Below are 24,775 nucleotides of genomic sequence, written 5' to 3'. Positions count from 1 at the left end.
AATATTCTTAATATACTTGTCCTGATCATGATAATACCTATTTTGGATGTCCTAATTTGACTTAGATATTGACCTGCTTACCTTTCTCAAGACAGAAATGATAGGGTATTGCATAAGCAGTAAAACTGCAGGCAACCTGGAAAATCTACTGGCAAAAATACAGGTATCTGCAGGTTTAAGGCATGTGTCTGAAGACTCGTACATTTGAATTGTTGGGATAATATGAAAAAGTTGGGTTTTTTTGTAGAAACATGTTAGAACATAAGCACTTTATGTGTCAGAAGTGTGGTGTTTTGTTTTTTTTTTTCCTTTCTCTTAGTTTGCTGATACCTACTTCTCTTTTCTGATCTTGTCATTGTAGTTGAGTGTCAACGTAGTTGAACAGTGAATGAGAGTATGAGTGAGCTGAAGATTGCTGCTGTACATATGTATCAGGATAGCTGCTTATTGCTTTCAAAATTAAGTGCTTTGAGCTTTTCATGATGGTCAGGATCCTCAACAGCAAATACTTTTATTTTTTTTTCAGCAGCTTATTGGGGGTTCATTGATACATCCTGAAAAATTCTGAATCTAAGCAATGAGTTTAGGAGGTAAATGAAGGTTACACAAAGAGACAAGGAGGAATATATGTTATGGGAAACAATTACGCCACTATGAGGCAAATATGAATCTTGGTGGTACTAATAATAGTTTGTTTTTAATGTGAAGTGTGGTAGTATTTTAAGACATTCTTCAGAATCATGGTTTTAGAAGCCATTTGCAACCTGAAATTCCAGAGGCTTAGTTATTTAGGAGAACAGTCAATGAGTAAGCATGGTGGAGGGAGTACCCAGTCATCTTTTTCCTCAGCTGTGTTGGCCATACTGGACAAAAGTTCTCGGTGGATGTGAAAGAAAACTAGGTTGATTTATAATCAGTCATACATACTGTAGATACTGAAATCATACCCTAAACAGACTAAAGTGTGCTGTGAAACTTCAGCTATAGAGTTTAGGCTCTTAATAGGCCTTGTTTGTATTTGGGAAAAAACAAGGAATTTTTTTTTTTTTTTTTAACACACTGGTGTGTTGACCTAATCCACAAGGTCTCAGTACAAAAGAAAGTTATTCAGATTAACCAATGTTTGGGATGTTTTTGAGTGGGAAATAAGCCCTGGAATGAGATAAGTCTAAGTTACCTTTCCCGTAAAAGGCTGAACCAGATGATCTTTTGAGATCCTTTTCAACGTGTGTGATTTTGGGATTCTATGAAGTGCAAGTAAGTATACTGTATGAAAAGTCCTGACTTTAGGACCAGACTTGAAACTACTTTAGGATAGATGTTAATGTGGGTATTGTTTTTTTTAATTTGAAAATAGAAATAGTGGTCAAAAGTGTAGAAATGAAATAAAAAGGTGTTCCACTTTGTGTGGCAGTACCTTTCTAGTCTTATACCAGTTACTTGTTTACTCCTATTTCTGTTTACAGCTTTGACAGGTCTCTTTTTTGACAGCTGAATATTGCTGTTTAATCATGTCACCAATACAGGTTAGTTAATTAACTATTTGCTACTCACAGAGGTCCAAGTTGTACTAGTATTTTATCATGGTTCCTATTCTTTCTTTTTCATTAGTTCTTGTTGTTACCTTGAGGTATGTATGAATATTGTAAATTAAATATATGTGGTTAAATTAACACATTGTATACCATCCGTGTGTGGGCAAGACAAAAATTATAGAAAATCACAATTTAAAGAGTGTTCTCTTTTCTGTTGTCTTAAACATGTTGAGTTTTATTGAAAGAGGTTTTTAAAACAGAAAGAATGAAGAAAACTGTGTTAAGATGAGCACAACTCCTCTTTATTTAGAATACATCATAGGTACTGTTTCCTTTTGTTTGCCCATTTTATTTCAGGACTGAACTCTTGTTGTTTAAAAAAACCCAAAAAGGCATTATGACTACCTCCTATTGAAAAAATGCAAGATCATTATTTGTGTACTGGGACAACATACTGCCTTATCCAAGGTGACATTATTATACTATGAGTGCTGCTAATGATATTCTAAGAAGAGTATAAGGAAATCAGAGACCTATATAGAGTAGAGTTTAAATATGTGATATGAGATGAAATTACCTAGTGTGATCCAATTAACACATCATAAAACTGCAGTTAAGGTAAAGCATTTGTGTTTTAGCACATGTAGGACCAAGAAGTTAAAAGGCTGGAAGTGAATTTAGGCTATAATTTGATCTAGTCAAGCCTTTCAAAGTCTGTTCAACTGTATCTGCACTGCTGCTGTTTATTTGAAGTAGCTGTATTGAAGATATTAATCTAGAGAAGGACAAAGCTAAAATGACAAATATTTTTTGGTAAACCCTTCCAATACGAGATGCTGATTAGGTGGCTCACGCAGTTATCTCTGGCTGCAGCAGGTGTTAATAACACATGAGCATTACCAACAGTATGCTATAGTGTTTGGAAAGAACAGTTTTAAAAGGCAGCAAGAATTTCTTCTAACTAATGTTTTAAATCTTTATAAACGTAAATCCAGTGTTTAACCAAGATGAGATCTGGAGGCTATATAAGAGCATATTATTTGATTTGTAATCTGTCTAAGTATATTTTCATCATCAGACTGTATGGACTGGACATAAGGTTCTTTCCTAACCTCTCCTTTATAGTTCCTTTTAAAAATTGCCTTTGAACATCAGTGTGGAGTAGATTGTTTTCTTTTTGCTGAAGAAGATATAATTTTATATTCATTTCAAGGAAAAAAGTGGTGTTACTAATATGCAACTTGACTGAACAAACATTTTCATATGATAAGTAATTTAAAGTGAGATTATGCAGGTAAACTTGTCTTAAAGTAAAATGAAATTAGCAAACTCTTGGAGCAGAGAAAACCTAAAATGGCATTTTTTCTTTTCAGATCTCTTACATTGCTGTGTTTGCTGACAGTTCTTTGCAAAACAGAAATGACATTTGGGGTGTGTTGGAATTATAGCAAAACAAATATTTGAATTTCAGGAACATACCTTATTCAAAGTGTTTATTGGAGCAAGAGCTCTGATTTTATGTCCAATTTTAGCTGTTCATCAGAAGAGGGCAATATAACTTCATATGTTTCCTTGAAAGGATTTATTTTGTTGATCTTTTTATTTCTAGTTTTAACTAAAGGAGGACCTACTTGTAAATACTGAGACAATATGTGAACTCATGATAAAAAAGCAATGAGCTGTGGTATTAGTATTTCTTACGCACTTTCAGAAGGCTATATGAACTTCGTAGTAGTTGTACTGTATGGGATGTATTCTCTAAATTCATAAGCAGACAGATAATGTCCAGACTTTATGGAGATGGGAAAACATACTATTACTTTTTACTGGATTAGCTGATGCATCCTTAGGAATTAGCTGATGCACCCTTTCCATATTGGTTTCTTGTTTGGTTGTTTTTTTTCTTATTTTGGAACAGACTCCTGCAAAGTTTTGGAGGCTTTCTGTTATTTCTTTTTATATCTGTTTTGGTTTTACTGTGGAATTAAATCCCTTATGAAGAACGTGTACTTTGCAGACTGTGAGTACATGCATTGTAAGTCAAGTGTAGTGAGAAGCTGTGTTGTGATAATTAAGAAAAAGTAGATACAGGTCTCCATTACAACTCATTTCTTCTGTATGTTGTGACCAGAGTTTTGTTTTATGGCTGGCGTGGTAAAATGGTCCTTTACAGTCCTTAGGAAGGTGTGTACCATAACCTTTTAGTGTACATCATGTTAATACTAATCTGTTATGATAGTTCTTAGATTTTTATGTTGACATTTAAATCATTTAGTTCTTTCAGAACATATCAGGAATTCTAAAATGGGTATTCATGTGTGGCAATTTTTTATTTTTTTAAATATGCTTTCCTATTTCTGATGCTCTTGTGGCATATTCAAAAGGACTTCAGACATATGGTTTCTTGTTTTTCATCTTCTCCTTTGGGCATCACACATTCAAAGAGTCTACTGTCAGAGCATAAATACAGTTCCTGCTAACAGCCTGGGACAGGCAGCATTTACCAGTGTTAAAACATGAGTGCTAGGATTAAAAGATTTTGAGTTCTAGCTCCAGCTCTGCCCTTGGCTTGCTGAATGATGTTAGACAGTTGCATCCATCTTTCTACTTTGTTTCAAATGCATTGGATAATGCTGGTCTTCCTCTGTTAGGAAAAGTGTTTGGAAGATTAATTTGCCACTGTTTGATTGTAATATTTAAAATGCAAATAGCGGTAGAACTCCTTTGAGTACTGACTGCAGATAAAAATAGCCGAACAGATCATGAAGAATGTATGTATTTGGTATAATGTAGCTTTTGCATTTAATTTTTTGCACAGGTATTTGTACTCTGTCGATCTGCCACTAATTATAAGATTCTATTAAATCACTCAGTCTTTCACACTATCACTCTGTTCCAAAATGTGAACAATTTCAAATCAACTTCAGCAGGTATTGAAGTCTTATGCTGGGAAGCATAAATGCAAGTAATAATTATTATGGCTTTTTATTTAAAAAAAACCCAAAAAACCCCCAGAACTTTCAGGTACAAATACAATGCTGGTTATATGTCACAACATACACAAATGGTTTATTATATATAGTATTGTTAGATGGTCAAAATGAACATAGTATGTGTATGCAAATTTAACTAGCAATGTGTACATAAGGTGAATAGTTTAAAAATCACCTTTCTAGCATCTTAGACTCATAATTTCCTTTATGCTAAATAGATTGTTTCATTTTTTTAAAACCATGAATTGCAGTGAACACAAAGACAGTTTTATAGACGTCTCACTCCACTTGGTGATTATGTTATCCATTATAACAGGGTTAAGTGAGGAAAAAGAAGCTAGCATAATAAACTGGATGGCTTGCAGAGCTAAACCGTTCTCATTCTCAGTGCTATATCCATACATGTATGTAAACATTTACTGTGTCTTGGTAGAGAAATGGTAACTTCTTAAAATCTACTAACTATATTATCTGTCATACTATCACATCTTTAGACACTTGGCATTGTGCCATGTTCTAGGACAAAGGATTTTTTTTCTAAAAAATTTGATCTTTAAATCATCCTTGCTATTAAAATGTTCATAATAACCAAGTATGTATGTCACCGCTGTTTCATAATTATTATATATGTGTTATTGAACAAATTATAAAAGAACTTTAATTTGAGGACTGTTGAGACATAATATATTTTATTAGGCACATTTGCATTAAAATATAAAATATCCACAGTGCTTATTTAACATGGTGATTGGTGACTAATTAATTTAGGGAAGATATTCTTGGGTAGTAATGTACTAAGTAAACTTTCAGCAGATATTGCCTGAATTTCCTCTCTGCAGCAGGCTTTTTAGAGTATTGGAGAATATGATTCATGAAGGAAGTTGGTAAACTAGTCATGAATAAATGTATCAGTAGCAATTTAGTTGTCTGTTAGAAGCTACTTCCAGACCCAAGTAATGATATGACGAGCTTGTTGTCAGAAATATATTTTGATGGTGCTTCCATAATGTTTTATCTTAGGTACTTCTATTTAAGCTAGCTACATTTTAACTATGAAATGATTTTCTGTTGTCTTTAACTTGATGTCTCAAACTCCTTTTAACTACTTACATAATTAAACTTGTATTTATGCAATTTTAGTGCTTGAGAAAGGAAGAGTACAGCTACACGTGTGGAGTTTTGTGGGTTTTTTGTTTGTTTGGTTTTAGTTTTTTTTTTGTTTTTTTTTTTTTTTTTTTCCTGGCAACTGCATTTAGAAATAATTGCAATGTAGTGGTTTCTGGGACTTGAGGTAATATTGCAGGTATATATTAAGTATCACTACTCCTATTCTGTATGATGATGAGATGGCATAGATTATTATGGCAAAACCATTTATTCCCAACATACAGTATATTTGTTTATATAATTGGCACGTACTAAAGAAAATAGCAAGGATTCTGGTCCTGTGGTGTTTTGTTTTTTGTGTTGTATTTGTTGGTTTTTTTTTTTTGTGTGTGTGTGTTGCTCCAATGCTTTTTTTACCTCTCCCAATACCCCATTTTTTCATTGACTTTATTGAGAACAGTTTTTCTTAAAGGAGTGATGAGGGCATTTTAAATTATCCTTACATTAGTTGTCTGATCTCAGAATTATTGAATCCGCTTTATTATCTTGATTATGCAAAATAAAAGGCTGTACATTAGGAATATGGCTTATGTAGGTGACAGCCGTTGAACACCTGCCTCTTACCACCTGGTTGCAATTTGAACCTAACACTTGATCAGCTTGATCAGCTCTTGGACACTGAAATGAGAAAAGATTTCCGTACACTTTGCCTTCGTGCTCAGATATAGAATGTACATTTTGAGATACATGCTTTCCAAGATGTGGTGAGGTGCTTGAAAACCTCCATTTAGTTATCATTCCAAATGATACTCCCATTTTGCCCCTGAATGAAGCTGTTGGAGGAATTAATCTTAAGAAAATTAACATTTCCTTCTCACATGATTGACAGTCTTTCTTCCTTTGCATTTCTTTGCACTTAAAATAGTATAGTCATTTGAACATCAGTACTTCTTCAGTACTTTAATGAAAGTAAATGCAAGCTGAGACATACTATGTGTATGCCACATTTGGAGAAGATTTCACTGTTTTAGTGATTTTGAATAAAATCTGTTCTTAAAGGAAGCTGAAACAGAGTAGAATTCTCTGTATAGGGCTGAGGGGAAAGTTTGGGTAAAGGAGCTTGTATGAACCAGGGTGAGGGAAGTACCTTTCCCTACTTTCTGCAGAGAAGGGTTTCTTGGGCCTTAAGTATCTGTTCTCTTGCAGTACCTTGATCTTGGGGATCCTCTGCCAAAAGGCTGTATATTCTGCATGGTGTGTTGCTGGATACCTGTTATATTCTACTGTCCTTATTGCTTGCTGGTTTCAGGTCTGGTGTGTAGATGCTGTATTTCACAGATTTCCAGAAAGGGACATGATGGTGATTAAGAAGAGGAATACAGCAGTCCACTACCAGTTTCATATCAGTCTGCAGTACCAAGGTGCTGTGATATGAATAAGGATGTATAATACAAAATGCCTCCTAAAACTTAAATGAAATATCATGTCTCACATGAGGAAAAGGATCAAGTCCTGTGGAAAGTAATTTTAAATGGATTTGGCATGTGCTATTCCTAAAGACATGGAAAGGCAGTATCTTTTTTTGTAGTGAGATTTCATGTTTGTGTTTCCACTACGGTTTCTGCCTGTTGAACAGCATCATTGGCCTACCAGTTTTCAGACTTGGGCTTCCAATGGATTTTTATTTTTTTTTTTAAAGGGTTTTATATATCGATTTTTCTTCTGTATTCTCTTAAAAAACAATTATTTAATGTGACTGATAGCTGATGAAAGTAGCCAGATAAAAGTGAATATGAACTTAAGTTTTTTCATGTTTCTAACTGTATGCCACTATTTAAAATACATTCTGTTTGAACTTTTGACATAATTTTAAGTGTTTGCTGAATGTTTATTTGGTATTATTTCAGACTTGAGCTTAAAAAAGATTAGGTTGTGTCATGTTTGTAATTTTTTTTCATTTTAATGATGTCCATGTTTTGTGACAGCTGATAATTAATTTCTAAATCAAATTTTCTTCTCTGCCTGAATCTATTCGAGCATGTTAAGGAAATCCTATTTGGTGCATGTTCTCTGAGGCTATAGTCAGATGTTTTGGTTTTTTTTTTTTTCCTTCAGTTTTGCTGTCATAGTGGAAGTAATCTCAGCACTGCTGGGTTCCTTGGCTTTTTTGAATCAAATGATTGCTTTTACAGACCAAGCAGGTACTTGGCAGAAAATGTATGGTGTTTTATTTTGTTATGTAATATGTAGGAGAGGTGAGACCTATTAGTGAATTTATTAGAAGCAAACAAAAAAATTTCTGGGAAAAAATCTGAACAAATTTTCATAATCCTTGAAACCAGACTGATGTATTTATAAGTCTTTAACTTATTCAATATTACTTTAAAATACTGTTCTTATAGCAAGGGAATACAAATATGGCTGTTAAAATAATTTCATTGCAATGACCTTTAACCCATTGCAATGTTTAAGATCAGTCAAAAGCAGATATCCTAGTATCCTGTATTTCTTCTTTTAAATAGGACCCTTATTATGTATCAGTCAAGTTTAGGTTGAAATTTCTATTACATACCTTTGATTGTTTCTTTAATTCAAAATAAAGTTGTGAATGATGGTTGAAATAGTTCGCTAGGTGGAAACTACATGTATCATTTGATTACAGTCTTGCTGGAGGTAAGATATTTTAAAAACAAATGAATATGCTTATGAGAATATAAGACCTTCCACATAGATTTCAAGGAAAACTCTATGCCAAGCAGTTTTAAACTTTTTCCTCACACTCCAAATCAAAATGTTGATCACTTGCAGAAATCATTCTGGGAGTATGGTTATTCCTACAGTGCATGCCCCAAGCTGCAGAAGAATGGTGTTGATTTGCTCTTCATCTTTGAATTTCATATGAAATAGTGATTTGCATCAGTAACTTTTCTTGTTATGAAAGACATCGTGTTGTTCTTCATTTAAGCAACTGCATATAGCTGTAAAACAGGTAAGACCATGTGTCTTATAAGAGAAAAATAATAATCTTGATTATTTTTCTTTTAGCAATCTAAATTTCATACTCCTAATTTTAAATAACTAACAGGATTAGCATTGGAAATATAAGTGCAGCAAAAATGCACTGAATTTTTCAAGAGTGTGAAGAGAAATGAAATAATGAGCATAAAGATAAAAAGAGGAACATTTCTGAAATACTGATTCTAGGAGTATGACATAAGAAGAAAAATCAGTTTGAGATTTATAATGGTGTTCTGAAAACTAAAAATAGTAAATGAAAATGTTTTACATTTTAAAAATTTTAAACCTTGTGTAATGCATGACACACTTTCTAAAATAATCATGTAATCATTTCAAAATTGTAATATAAAACAAAATAATATGAATCCTAATTTTAGTTTGATAATTGTAATTAGTATAATAAAATTCTAAGTGGGAATAGATTTGAAAATTGGTATTCTAGTCAGCATATTTAATCGATTTGGAAATTGTTACTTGCTGAGCTATGCCAGCTGGTAATGGAATAGTAACAGGTGTGGAAAAATCTTTAAATTATGAATAGATAACAAGTAAATGTTACAAAAAACCTGATTTCAAAATAAAAATGAGCCATGATCCATTCTAATCAGATGAAAAATAAATTTTATAAATGTGTTTATTTTTGATGTTTTGGAACAAAATCTCATTCAAACTGATGTGAAATTGAGATGTCAACTGATGACCAATAATAGCAAAGTACTTCATGGGAAAATAAAAGTACATGGTAGCTAGATGAACCAGGTTCTTTATTTCTTCCAAAGTGAAACAATAACATCGGCTACTGATTATTGACATAGTTTGTCACACTTCTGTCTTCTCATGTTTATTCTCTTTTCCCTTCTTTTTTTGAGGGGTGGGGTGTAATAATTTTGGCAATGAAAACATCTGCATATTTTGACTACATGCTCCATGAATTTTAGTATAAACCAATGTGCGCATATATGTGGAAAGTGGATAATTTGGCTTGGTGCTGTGGTTGAGTATACTGGTTTTAGTTTTAATTCTTGGTATTTAGATAAAACTTATGTGGGATACCTTTATAAAGAAATCATGCTAGAGTTCAGTCAGTTCTGTATGATTTGTGTCTTGAGCTATTCTGTGTTTTAGTTTAGAATTTCTCTGAAATAGACTAACCACGGTAGATATTCTACTTGGGAATGATTTCGAGACAGCATGGTTTTTTATAATCTTATAAATGACACTAAAATTTGCTACCAAATCTTACCCATCTCCCAAAGACTCTGTAAACCACAATATAATGCCTTGCAATGTAAATTAGAATTAGCTTGTATAAACTTAATTTTTAGCCTTTGCATATTAGAAATGTAGAAAGCTCATGATGGTAGTTGTGGGTTTTGTTTTTTTTTTTACTGTTTAAGTTATGGAAACTGTACTGTTTCAGTTAGAAAACACCCAGTCTCTAAACATGTCAAATGTCAGGGCAGGCTCTCAAAGCAGGGGGAAAAAAAGGTCTGTGGTTTAAGGTGTTTTGTGTCTGAACCAACTGAATGCACTTACTCTCTTTTTGAGTAAAGCAAATAATGCCCATGGCACAGCTCATACCAAGTGTATTCATAAAGTTTGGATGCCCTCACAAGAAGAGCAGAAATACTGAATAAAAGCAATATTCTGGTTACTTTGGCATAGCCATTTAATTAATTAATTTAAGCTTCTCTTATTTGTTCCCCTTGGGCAGCTCCATGAGCCTTTATTGACAGCAATAGCTTGGTTTACATGGCCTGTCTGATTTCCACACATCGCTGTCATCTTTGCTTTAAGTTCTGGTGGGTCTTACACTGGTTCTATGATTGTTGGAAATAAGAGTCTTTCCATCATTTTTGTATGGAATATGAGTCTGTAACAGCTTCATTGTGTGTTTTTGCTAGGGATGGCTAAGCCTATAAGTATGAGCTGCCGTGGTTTTAAAAAAGTGTGCTTTTCAGGGTTTGTAGCCTGGTGAAGATCAGCATGGAGAAAGGAGCTGATTGCTTGTATGGTAGTGGTGACTGACCATACTCAGCAAGCAGTGATAGATGCTCAGTACAGAATCTGGGGGTGTGTATCTATGTGACTGTAGGAATGGTGTTTTCAGCCAGTTTGATAGCTGTATGAATACATAGTTTGTCTTCTAAAGTGCCCACCCAGTTTGACAGTGTGTGTGTAAATTTGTTTTGTGGTTGAGAAATAGCACACAGAGGAAAGATTATACTAAAATTTTCATATGCAGCTGTGCCCAGAGCCTTATTTGTTGTACGAAGTTGCTGGAACATTATGTGTGTTCTCTTCTTTGCAACATACCTTCAGTATCAGTAGAAAGAAATAAAAGAACAGAAAGAGAGTTTAAGAATTGGAAAACCATAGAAGGAAAGTTTAGGGGGAAAAAAGATGAGAAAAATGCGGGAAATATAGGGAAAATGAAAAGAGGCAAAATTGTCTGGGAAGAATCTGTTCTTTAAGAGGATGTACTAGTGTGAGAGGAGGTTGGGATTTTTATTTTATTCTATATCTTTTTATGACATAAGTGATTATATGCATGCAAACTTCAATTTTAATAAATGCTTATGCTTAATAAATTTTTTCGTCTGTTTAAATAGCAGCAGTGATAGTGGCTTTGGCTGGAATTCTGCATTCTTTTCTCTGTCCATTTCGCTTTTTGCACTGCATAGACCATGACCTTGTTTAACTTCATTATGTAGTCGTCTTTGACAGTCTTTCTCTTTTGTTCTCTCCATGACTGCTCTTTGATTGTAAGAAAACATGTTATGTCTCAGTGAACTTTAGAAAGCATTTTTATTTTATTCTGGCACTGTGTTCTCTTCTTTACTTGCCCTGCTCATTCTTATTTTTGTCTGTCAGTCAAGAGTCTGGAGCTTGTGAGGAAGACCCTTTCAAAAATCATTATTTGTCACCAGGCAGTAAGATATGGGTTCTATTTGAAATTTGTCACATCAGCTATTATCATAGCTACTAAAGCTTAATATTTTGAACTGTTTTCTCTTCAAAAAATATAAACAAAAATCAGTTTCTTAAACTTAAATAAACCTCCAGTGCAGACTGGAAAGATTAACATAACTTTAGTGAGAAAATACTTACGGCCTTTCTGTTCCTGACATGTAAATAGTCTTAAGTAACGGAAACCATGCGTAACAACTAAAAAGACTGGATGAACCATACTTAAGTTTTGAGAGCTCAGTGTTTTAATCCTAAGTATCACATGTGTTAGGTTAATGGTTGGACTAGATAATCTTCAAGGTCTTTTCCAACTGAGATGATTCTGTGATTCTGCACTGAGAATATACGTTGACTTTGTTTATTGCAGGCCTGTTGGTATAAAAAAGTTTTGTGGAAGACAGTCTTCAGTGAATCATGAAACAACTAGTGAAATTTAGGGTTTGTATGTTCTTGTATGAATTTACACAGCAATTTTAATAGCTGTCATTTCCACACAGAGAAATCTGTGCTAGTAGAAAAAAGAGAACACGTTTACTGATTTGTTGATAGAAATATTTTGAATGAGGTGGTTTTTGAAGAAGACTCACAAAGATGGTGACAAGGTTTAGTGGTGCTGCTAGTGATATAAATGCTGTTTTGAGGAATTATGTTACAGGAACCAAGAAGGGAGATGTGAAAAAGTGGTAGAAGGCAAACAAAATTAGAAGTGATGCTGATAAGTGGAAATATATCTTTCCTATGTTAAACTTCTTAGCCATCGGATGTAATATGCCTGTATTTTACATTTAACAGAAAGGACTTACCCAATAGATGCATCCAATGGGAGCGCTCTAAATAGTGATAATAAAAATAATGTATAGTGTTTAGTGAATGTGCTTTTTTTGTCTTTTTCTGGAAAGGATGACATTAACTTTCTATCAGGCCAAGAATAATGTTTACTAAATGCAAATAAAATTATTAATGGTAAATGGGAATTAAGGTTTCAACCATACTTAACCAAGATGATTAGATGCAGTCTAATGTGAGTTCATTCAGAATAGTAGATTTCTTGGATTCATTTCTGTTTCATTTAATTGCTGTTCTATTTGTAAATGAAAAATGTATGTGAAGTGATTCACTAATACTTCAGAAGACATTTAGTGTTAAAAGAGCTTCATACTTCACTTTTAACATTGTTATCTTGAAATCCATATCCTGTGTTTGGTTTCTCAGGTTCTAGGAAAGATATGGGCAATTATTTTAAATTTTTTTTTTTTTAGGGAAGAGTGCTGTTGATCTTTCAGCTTGATGTGAAACAACTTAGGTATGAAAAAGTAGCAGCACCTGACTACTTACATATTCAGTCTTAATTTGTAATTTTGTTTGAGAGATACATGTAATCAGAAAAAGCAGACTGCTAGGCAGGATATGTTCTCTTTAACGCTGTTAAATATGTTGTGCAAAGGAAAAGGAAAATTTAAAATCGGGGATATTTTGATGTTTATAATTGTTTACAATATTTTATTTTCTCTTGCAGTAACTTGCTAATAGTATTGAACATAGGAGTTACATTAGTTTTTATGGAAATTGTATAAATATGGGTAAATTCACTGTGCATTTTAAAAGAAGTTTTATTGTTATCATCAGAGTGCTAAAGAAAAAGGTGCTTGAGGCCATGTAGGATGGGAAAAATCATCCTGCCTGTGATTGTTAGAAATTTCTTGGTGGTATTTTTAACATTATCAGTGTGTCTTTCTTAGGTGCCTTAGGGAAACCAGTGTTTACTTCTTATAAAGCTCTGATATGGTAATCCACAGTCATTTTTCAAATAGCTACTGGCTTCTCCTATGCAAAGAAAATGCAGTCTCTTGTATTATGGGAAAATATATTTATTGATGGGGTGTTGAGGTTTGATGTTGTTTTGGCCAATAACAGTGGAGAGCTTTTGTGAATTAGGCTCCTCTATACTTCTAGAAACTCCAGTACATACCTGTCTACATATTTAGGTGTATAAGGACTTTTTAAAATTAATCTTCAGGAAAATGTATACTTCAGATTGTACATTCAGATTTAAATCACTGTGTTCCTGTATTTTAACACATTCCAGCTGCTAAGAATACTTAAACACGAGGAAAAAATTATTTGAAAGCAAAGATATTAAATCTCTCCTTTAAATTGAGACTGAAAATGCACTCACTAGTTAAGGTTTCTTAGTGCCATACTTGTAAAGGAAGTGCCTGAATACCAAGTTCTTTACAGAGTCAGTAGACCATGTCTCTGAGATACAATTTAGATTATTTAGGTACAAAAATTTTTAATTTAGTCACCTAAATGAGATATGTAAAGCTGGCAAGGTTAGCTTTTAAGGTTGGATGTTAAAAAATAGGGGTGGGGGGAGGGCTTTTTATGATCTTTGGACTACCCAGTTGACCGTATTTGAAACTACTTCTATGTAGTAAAATTTGTAACACTAGTCCTGTGTAATCTTCCAGCAAAAAGAAAGCGTGGCACAGTTTTTTCCTCAATGTATGAGTTATTTGCTACTTTGATAGTCCTGCCATTTAATATTGAATAGTAGTAGAGAATTGCAGATGAATTTAAGATTGAAGAACCTCCTGGAGCCTAAACTGTCCTATCTCTTGAGATTTTTGAAGAAAATTTACTCTTTCTGTCATAGCTTACTCAGGGATTGAGCAGTATTTACTTTGCTGCTCTGTCTGATTATCCAGGAGCCAGAAAGTGTGTCACATGCTTTCTACCATGCCAGAGAAATACAGCCAAGTTAAATGTGTTGGTTTGTGGTTCTGTGTTTTGTTTTGTTTTTTCTTTTTTTTTTGGGGTGTGTGTGTGTGTGTGTGTGTGTGTGTTTGTTTGTTTGGAGTTTTTTTGGGTTGGTATGTTTGAGTTTTTTTTTTTTCTTTTTTTTTTTTCTTTTTTTAATTCTTTAATTGGATTTCCCTTGTGTTTTGTGTATTGTTTGTGGTTGTAAACTGTTCTTGCACATGACTGAGGTGCTTCAGTTCAGAGAGTTACAACTTTGGAGGTTTTCTTTGAGTAGATTTGTCATCTTTAAGCATGATGTCTCCTAAATTATGTTTTTCTATTCAGATGTTTTATCTAGGTAGACTTAAAAGCTTCCAGGAAGTGTCAAAATTCATATGCAAGAGCTGCAAATTGTATGTGGAAATCTGGTATGACCTGAAGGTGTCACATGGTGTGTGTGTGTGCTAATCAGGGGTCAGTGATCCTTGTGAGCTTGATGTTCACTGTTGATATACTACAGGTGCATGCATTTCTGTTTGAGAAATTGCAGTTAGAAATGTAAAAAAACCTCCTTTATTTTTACCACACACTAAAATTAAGATGCTTGAAATAATTTAATAGGGTAAAATATTGCTTGTTGTCAAGTCAGTAAGTCTTTTCAATCAGCTTTAACTACATCTGTAATCAGCTTGGTAATTACAGATGGTTTTAAAAAAGGTTGTTTACTCAATGGTTAAGTTTCTTTAAAAGTCACTGTTAATACACTTACTCAAAAGTGTTGAAGATATGTCAAAATCTTTCTTTTGGCAAATGTAGCAAGTTCAGCAGTTGTAAGAGGTTAGTCTTACATTTTTGTTGAGGTGCTTTACTGTGAGATTAGCAACTTAATTTGAATTCTTATTCCAGTTGTTACTGTAAGTAGGCCTTTTCATGAAGAACCTATCATACTGATAACAAATCAAATGCACCTTTACACTGTGTTTTACAGACAGGTACTTGTAAAATATCAGCCTAAGATTTTCAGACAGTTCATGTATTTTAACTTGTCTGCATAGCAGCAAGATGCTCTGTGCTTTTTGTTGTCTAGAGAAGACTAAAATTGAACTGCTTAGTAGGTTGCTAGGTTGTTCTTACACCGATCAAGAAACTTGGGTGTAAAAGAACAGCAATGTTACAAAATTAAGTAATGCAAAATGAGTCTGTCAAAACTAAGGGATCTGTTCAACTTTAATTCATCCCCCTTATGTTAATATGTAAACTTTAATTTTATGAATAGATGCATATTTTTCCACAGGACCTTACTTCACCTTACTGATTTACTTATTCAGTATTCCTTTATTGGAGCATATAGTGTATAGACATACTGTTCATTATTCAAACTGGGCACCAAAAAGAAAGAAAATTCCATCTAGATGTTTTGGTAATATTTTCATCTTTGCATCAGTAAACTTCATAAAAATTAATTTAACTTCACAATACTGCTGGGAATTAGCTCATATTATTACCTGTGTTTTACAGCTGGGTCACTTTAAGCTTGGGAGGTATAAAGGATGAAATAGTTTGTTGAATTAAAGTGTTCAGTAGAGATGCCAATGACTTACATTTTAAATTTTAGCATTTTCTTCTAGCTCTTTGAACCACAGTTTAGCTGACTCAAAATGCAGACATAGTAGCTCATCACTTCTGCAGCTTCCTTTTGCAATATTTTCTTGGCTGCTGCTCATGAAAAACTGGATCTTCTGGTTAGCCTGCCATCACACAGAAACTCCATGACTAAGTAAAGGAGACAATCAGTTTCTCCTGGTAGGTGTGCCTTTTCCCTTAGAGTGTTCTTTTGCTGTACTCTTTGTCTGCAAAGACATGCAACACTAGCAGTTAAAAAATTCTTTTTCTGTTCAAGGTTTTATCTGTCCTGTGTGAGAATTCTTGACTTTGCAACTTTTATTTTCTTAATGCTTCCTTTAATTTAGGATTCAAATGTATTTAAAAAAAAAAACCCCAAAACCCCAAACAAAAACAGAATTGGAAGTTTTCTTGTGTGATTTAAAACAAGACTTGAACTTTTACATTGTCAGTATGTATCTTTTATCTTAGAGCTAGCACAGTGGTTGGTAGCTATTGCAGGTTTCACTCCATCTTAATATCAGAAGGGATGAGACATAAACTCTGCATTTGGATTAAGTCTTTTTTTCTGGTGAAAGAGGAATGTAGATTCTGGATGTTCTTTTCTGATGTCTTGAGGACACAATATTCTGGTGGTTACAGACCAGTCTGTCACTGGCCTCCTCTGTGTGTGTTCTGTCATCCATCCTGCTTCACCCACCCATTTCTCCTTTCTCACTCACATCTCTCTCAACTCCCTAGTACCTGGTTTTCAGAGGTCTTTTCTTATTTCCCTCCCTGTTTGTTCCTCCAGTGCAGATTTTTCTACCTTCTCTCTGCTTTTATCCAAAATCTCTTTTCCAGATGGTTCCCCCTCCTTCTGACGTTTATAACTCTCTTGTGAAGCTGCATGCTTCTCTGTCTGCTGTGCTCTTCTGTCCTCCACCAGTTCTGTGTTCTGTCCAGGTAGCTTTGTCCTCCTCTGCTGTGCTGTTGTTTCTGGCAGTGTCTGAAAGTATGCAGCCATTTAGTATAAATCTTGAGGAGTAGTTCTATGCAATACATGCCATGTTGCCAACAAGTAGACCATATATGCTTTGCTGGTATTTGAAAGCTTGAAGCAGTATAAAATAGTTACATTAAAAATATGATAAATATAAAGAAAAATAATCAGTAAAACTAGTGAAAATTCAGACTTTCTGCAGATTATGTTTCCTCCTGAGTCTTTTAAAAATAATATAAATTCTTATCAGGATCCTTATATTGGATTCTGTCAGGATGATGTAGCTATATCATTTTCCCTGAACTTTTTGCAGTAGTTTCAAATAGGTCTTATTATGCTAGACTGTGATCAGCTATTTTGCTCTTTGTGGAAGTTCCCACAATCCTGGTGGGTCCTAAACTTCTACAGTATTCTCCCGCTTATAAAAATCCTTCCTATTAAGACTGTGCTAAGACCTTTTCAAACAGTGTTAGGATGCTAATCCCTTTGGAGCCAGTTACAGTAGTGTTGAGAGCTGTATACCTTATAGGAGTTTTTTTCAAATGGTCTTGCATCCCCAGTGCACAACTTGATGTGACTAATTATACTTTCTGGGGCACCTTCTCCCCTCTAGTAGTTTGAGGAGTGAAAGACTGAATTTGAAACACAAGTCCTTTAGCTGATTTTTGCTTTGTCTACAAAACAAGTTTAGTGGTGCTTCAAGCCCAGAACAAAACTGGTGCTTTTGTTTACATGTTGTGGTTCTTTTTGGTAAGGCTAGGTGAAAATATCACTTGAGCTGAGAGATGAATTAGACTGGACTTTGCTGACATGTTATTCAAAACAGAATGCAGCAAAACTGAAAACCCAGAAATGAACTGGATATGCCAAATGTCAAATGTCCTGTTCTGCTCAGATGATAATATCCAGTGCTGACAGGAAAAGTAGATGTTAAGTAATTGTATTTCATAATCTTTCTCATGATCGAAAAGCTCAATGCAAGACTCTGTGGGAGGGGAAGGTGATTTTTAAAAAATTAAAACAGAATTGGTTTTATTCATATGCATTTCTTCGTAGATTTCACTCACTCACTTTGTTACACTCATTCTCTCACAATGAAATACTCATCTTTCCTGAGGTGTCCCAACAGCCTGATTGGGATTAGTTGCTGAGATATGGTAGACAAGAGAACACTGACTTTTGGGTTTTCATCACAGATTTCGTTTTCTCCTTGACCAGTGTCGATTCTCTGTGGTATCTGCAGACTCTCTGCTCAGGCCAGATTAAGTTCTGTGGTGCCATTGCTGCTTCTGTGCTGCTGCCTTAGCTGTGGCATGGCCTGGATGCAGTCAGCACTCCGCTCAACACCTGCCTATTTCTTGCTTCATCGGGGTTTCTCCTTGGATTTTCAGCTGCTGTATTTGTTATGACTTGCTCCACATGCACCATTCTTTTAAATCCTCATCTGTCGTTTTGTCTGGTGCCTTTATACACTCATGCTGTCATTTGCACTGCATGCATAACAGTGTAGCATTGCCTCTGTTTAGTTCAGTGTTGTGTCCAGAGTGGAAGATATAACATTAAATAAAGAAGTGACAATTGGCATATATGCATACTGAGATGTAGGAAGTGAGACATAATGATGATGGTTTAAAATATAAAACAAACATATACCCTAAAACATTCAAGGAAACTTGTTTTTTGTTTTTGTTTTGTTTTGGTTTTTTTTAAAAGAAATGGGATCTTTTAATAAAGCTGCCTATTAGTGTACTTACAAAATATAAATGAGCTATTTCCTTTAGTTTGTCAAATTGCTATATGAATAACAGAAATTGACCTTATTAAGGTGTCGGAGGGAGAAAGACCTGTATTTATTTATGTATTGTATTTGCATGTATTTATGTTTATAATTGCATTTTTTTAAATGATTGAAGTATTTATTGCTTTCAGTACACAACTCTGCAAACAGCAGTATTTTAATGAAGTCTAAGTCATTTACTGTCTCTGCCTCTTCTAAGTTTCTGAATTGTATTAAAAATCCAAGACATGACTGTGATGTCCATATGCTGACATCAGAAGCGTCACATTTGTTAGTTACTGGAAATGTGGGAGGGTGTTGTAATACCTACACAGGATATCTTTAAGATAACATCATAGACAGGGTTTAATTTTGAATGGTGACTACCTATAAAAAGCCTGTTTACAGCTGTGATTTTTAAAAAAGCTTAATATTTACTTAATTTTAATATCAGGGGATAGATCACAATGTTGGAGGTATCAGAAAAATATGTTTTCTACATAAATTAAAAATTGCCTTCAAATTGTATGGCAAGATAATATATTTAGGCAATAGGCAATATGGTATCTTTATATATATCAAGTCCCTTTTTTTCTAAGCAGGTCCACTGATCAATTTAAAATGACATTGACAGAATCACCTTGTAACTTCAGCAGTCATTAAAATATAATGGCTTAACTTAAAAAAAATCTTTAAAAATATTTGCTGGTCAAAAATAAGGGTGTGAATTACATAATTCTGAAATAAAGATGCAAATAACAAATATTTATAAAAATACGATGCTCAGTTTTGTGAAATTTCTGATTGTGTTAAAAAATCTGTCTTCTGAATGTGTCTGACATTTTCAGTAGCAGTTATCACACAACTCTATTACATGAAGACAGAGGATTGTGACTGAGAATGAAAAGATAGTGATCAGCTAACCAAAGATCTATGAATTAAAATTGTGTAGTTTAAAATATGGATATGTAAGTCCTTTGTCCTGTAATAAAGTATCACATAGTTAAATGTCAGTGAAAATAATTAGTAAGTAAGTGTATTAAATAACCAGATAGGTGAATTAATAGTAAATTATTAGTTTAGTGTTTTAATTTCAGAGTCTTGTGGGAATTTTAAACCAAGACATGTAAAAGCACATACAAATGTATGTTGTGATAAGCCCTTCAAGAAGGTAAGAGTAAGCAGAAGTTCCTAATATCATTAAACTTTCACTGTACAGGCTGTATGGTATTAAAAAACTACTGTGCTTTAAAACTGAGTTTATAATATTTTATAGTAAAATGTTAAAAGAACTTCTGAAATTTTTCTTTTGCTTGTGAGTATCATCTTATAAAGCAGGATTCCTGAGCATTGTTTTCCTCCTGCTGCAAATGCTTATGAGGATATACATTATGTTCATGGTATCAATAATGTGCCAAATCTGTTTTTGAGAATCACAAGAAAGACGACTGCAAAAACTGTTTTTGCAGCATCTTTGCTTAGTAAAACAGGTACTCGGTGCAAGTGATCTGATTCTTAGGTCTTGTCTAACAAGACAGGACTTTTGTCTTAACATTTTTAAAAAGAAAACTAATTAAAACAAATGCTGAAACCATTTCACAACTACGAGCAGGTAGGGAGAGTGTGCTTTTGGCCATTCAGCAAAGCAGATTTTGAAGCATATAGAAATAACAGTGGATAGGCTGTGTGAAATTAAAAGTTGGCATGTTGTTTTTCAGTAGTGGCTTTCAGGAAAATAGGGTATTACTTGCATACTAATGTTAAAAAGTGACATCAGTTTTTTGCTGGAACATTTTTAAATGCTTCAATTGTGTGACTTTCCTGCCTATGATTGAACTGCACCTTTTTATATTCTTACACATACTGTACTGGTGTATTGTTTCATTACTGATGTCTCTGTTCTAGGAATCAACAGTATATAAAAAGTCTTTTGCCATGTGAGCTTCCCTGAGAACAAGCAAAACTCTAAACGTAAAAAAAATTTTTTACACTGGGTCATTTTAGAGGTGTGCTATAAAAATTCTGTTTTCTGACACTTTTTTTCTGTCTTGTGTTTTAATTACTAGATTTTTGTATTATATATATTAATCTGACTTGCAGAGAACAGACTCCAAAACCTGTGAGGTTTTAAAGTAGGTATGTTTGTTCAGCGCTGGGTGCATGGGGGATCGCTCCACCACAAACGTGCCCGCCTCTCATGACACCTTGTCTTAGCTTTATACTACAAAGCATTGTGTGTTCATGATACGCCTATACATATACTTGATCTATCCCCGCTTCGTATTATAATGAGCCTGAAAGTCATTTTCATATGTTCCACCCCAGTCTCCTCCTAGTTGCGCCTGCGCAGTGTGTTCCGGTGCTCGTGGGCTGGGGTCGCAGGGATGAAGTAGCTCCTCTTCCTCATTGTTGAACTATTTACCTTTATTTTCTGCACAGTCTCAGTGGGTTTCAGGCTGTGGCCCAAAGCACAAAGCTAGTTTTAACCAGTTTTTTAGGTTTGTTTCCTTGTTTTCAGGAGATACATCATTTACTTGCTCAATTAACAGATAATAATGACATATTTATAGCATATTGCATAACTGTATGCTTGCTCATTACACCCCTTATCTCAGTCCCCCCTTTTCTTAAATTTTGGTAAATTCTTTTACTTTTCAAACTATCCTACAATCTACTTCTATAGCCTTAGTATGCCAGTGTTAGTCCCTTAAATTTATTATGCTTATATGTTAGTAAGTCTACTTTTCAAACTTGGGTTATGATATAGAGCATCGTACATAGCTTGCAAGCATTTTGTAAATCTCCAATTCCATACATTAAGGGTTAACAGAACCACCACAGACATCAATAGAGCAACTACTGGGTGAAGGACAGTGTTAAAGGATTCCAGTTGTTGTAGTTGACCATCCAAGGAGGGTGTCTCACCAATGATGTTCCCCTACCTTCTGTACTTTTGTGAAAATCTCATGAATCTTTTATGCATCATGCCTTACTACAACTAACATCTCCTTCCCTTTTTCTTTTAATTCCTCTAGAATGGAAAGTAAATCTTCATGCTGTAGCACTTCCTTCACCCTTTTCAAATTCATTCCTATGGGAGTAGAACCTGTTCTTTGAAGCAAAGTGTATTCTGTTTCTATTTAGGATAGGTGCTTTTAGGCCTAAACAACACATGTGCTTTGGGCTGGGGGGCGTGGAAATCCTTTTTCTTGCTGCGTAGTTGGACCCCCAACCCAGGCGAGTCAGACCACCATCTTTGGCTCCGCAGCTTAGAAGCATGTATACGCTTTTGATACTTAATTTTATAGCGGTTGCTTTATTGGTTTTTGCTCTATTTTCCCTTGCAATATGTATATGCTTGTCCTGCAAGTGTCCATGTAAACTGTCTTGTAGTTGCACCTTTTCATGTAAACAACCACCTCCTTCCCCTCCCCGTCTCCAGAGACTTATCGTGTTCTTCTGCCGCTTCGCCCAAACATTTTTTTTTTGCTTTACCCAAGCCTCAACAGCTTTCATGTTCTATTGCTGCTTTGCGTGAGCCTCAACCATCCTGTTCTTATTTACCTGAACCTCAGCCATCGTGTTCTTTTGCTAATTTTTGTGAATCTCAAGTTTAGTTTGTAAGATGTCCTTATTTCATAAAGTTAATTAGTTTTAATAGTTGTTAGAAATAGTAATATTGTTTATTTGTTTTGGTTTGAATTTAAAATAGAATTTTCTAGACTCGAATGACGCATGCACTTTGGGATAAAAAGGGGGGTGCAGAGAGCCTTTTTCCCACTGCACATGCTGATCCCAATCCCAGCAGACTGGAGCAGCCAACCGCGTGGACTTGCAGGGTACCACCATCTTGTGTATTTTTTGTTTATAATTGCAAAAAATGGATCACATTTTAATAATAGTTTTAATTCATGTTACCTTTTTTGCCCTGTTGGCAATCATTCTGCTTATTATTTTTATACTTTTGTTTTGTCCCTGCAAATGTTTTCCTTGGAGACTGTTGCTGTGTCCCTCTGCTGATTTGACAGGGCCTTAAAGTTAGTTTATAAGATGTTCTTGTTTTATAAAGTTAATCAGTTTAAAACATGTTATATTTGTTAAAATTGTTCCTGGTTATATGTTTGTTAGATAAAAATGTTTATAGTTGTTAAGAATATTGTTAAAAAAAAAAATACTTGTTATGCTATTGCACTTCTCCTAGCTTTTCTCTCTCTCTCTTTCTGCACTGTTATCTTTCACACCACCACGACAGCAGCAATGTTGAGCCACGGGGTGGTGTAAGGGACTTTTTGGACTTTAGGTTTGTCTCAGCATTGCTGCCTCCACGAATACCACTTCCTGGCAAGAGCACCCTGTTGTTGTGGAGGAGTATGTCTAGAAGGAGATGAATAGTCCCCGACAAAACCACGACTGCCCAAGGTGAAAAACAACAGCAGCCTTACCAGCACCCATTGAGCTGCACCTGCGCATAAGTGGAGGGGAAACCATGGCAAGGCTGAGGATGCCACAGATCAGCCCCTCACCAGCACGACCACCATGGACACCTGGACATATGTGTACGGAGGACCACAGGGAGGACAAATTTTGGGGATGGGGACCATAAAAGGACAGACTCCGTGCTCCTCTCAGAGAGGGAAACTGAAGAAGATGATTGTTGGAGGATGCTGTTTGGTGGAGACTAACACAGAACCAGGAACGTGGAGCATCATCAAGCTGCCAGAACATTGCCGGATCCTGGTCGTGGTGGTGGTAATTAGTTGCACCTCTACCGTGTTCTTGCTTAGGGATTCCGACCTTTTCCTTCTTTTCCTCTTTGTCCTATTGCTTTTATTAGTTGTTATAGAAAATAAAGTTTCTAAGGTTATACAGCATCTGACCTTGTTTCTGTCTTAATCTTGCTCTTGGCTTGGTTCGTATTAGTAAAAGAGCTATAGGGAGAGATTGAGGCCAAGCCAAATTAGTCTCTTGTCCAAGTTTCACAGTTTGTTGTTTGATCAAATGATTCATCTTTTCTACCTGACCACTCCACTGGGGATGGTATGGGGTATGAAGCTGCTAATCTATACCCAACTGGTGACTAATTTGTTGTACTACTTTTGAAACGAAATGTGGCCCCTTGTCAGAAGATATTGTTGCTGGAACCCCAAAGTGTGCTGTTATTTCCTGTATCAGTGTTCTGGTTACTTCCAGCGCTTTGGCTGTTCTGGTAGGGAATGCTTTTGGCCAGCCTGAAAAGGTATCTGTTATTACCAATAGGTATCGATACCCTCCTTTTCTTGGCAATTCTGAAAAATCAATTTGCCATTGTTGCCCAGGCCCATTACCTTTTCCAATTTGGCCCATCTCCAATTTGGGGGTATTTTTGGGATTAGTCTGGAGGCAAAGATCACACTGTTGAGTTACTTGCCTTACTGTGGTATATAGGTTTCTAGCTCTAATATCTCTAATTAGGTATTTATATAAGGTCTCTGCTCCCCAATGTCTTGTGTTCCTCCCTTACCAAGGACCATACTAAATAACATCTACCTTCCTTTATGGGGTGAGAGCCCAGCCTTCTTCCCTGTATGATCCTTCCAGATCTATAAGTTTTTGATCTTCTTTAGTATAGTTAGGTTTACCTTCTAGGGTGATTCGTCCATCAGGGATTAAAGCTCCTTCTATTTTTACCTTTCTTTTGGCTGCTTGTTTTGCCTCTCTGTCCGCCAGCTCATTTCCATTTTCCAAATCCAAATTCACCTTTTGGTGTGCCTTGATGTGCATGATTGCCACTTTTTTAGGAAGCTGGACTGTTTCCAACAGTCTCAGAATTTCCTCTGCATGTCTGGTGTTTTTACCCTGTGAATTCAATAATCCTCTCTCTTTCCAAATTGCTCCATGCATGTGTATGACTCCAAAAGCATATTTTGAGTCTGTATAGATGTTCACAGCCTTGCCTTGGGCCAGCTCTGAAGCATGGGTCAGGGCAATTATTTCTGCCTTTTGTGCCGAGGTGTTTATGGGCAAATGTCCTGATTCTGTTATTTCCTGG

At 35.0% G+C, this 24,775-nt stretch overlaps 1 protein-coding gene across 10 annotated transcripts in view; it reads left to right on the top strand.

Annotated features, from left to right (window-relative positions):
* Positions 1-24,775, top strand: part of KDM4C (lysine demethylase 4C) — a 280,337-nt gene that overhangs the window by 77,461 nt on the left and 178,101 nt on the right. Inside the window, exon 9 of one of the 10 annotated variants that reach the window (XM_074932076.1) lies at positions 8,444-8,575. The exons of the other annotated variants lie outside the window; for them this stretch is intronic. Coding sequence (XP_074788177.1) covers positions 8,444-8,542 — 99 coding nt within the window. The 3' untranslated portion in view covers positions 8,543-8,575. Of the gene's footprint in view, positions 1-8,443; positions 8,576-24,775 lie in introns of those variants that run through there. 10 annotated transcript variants of the gene reach the window in all.

Source organism: Athene noctua, chromosome Z (assembly GCF_965140245.1).
Source record: "Athene noctua chromosome Z, bAthNoc1.hap1.1, whole genome shotgun sequence".
Classification (NCBI taxonomy): domain Eukaryota; kingdom Metazoa; phylum Chordata; class Aves; order Strigiformes; family Strigidae; genus Athene; species Athene noctua.
The sequence above is the reverse complement of the archived record's forward strand: the minus strand, read 5'-3'. Positions and strand labels throughout refer to the sequence as shown.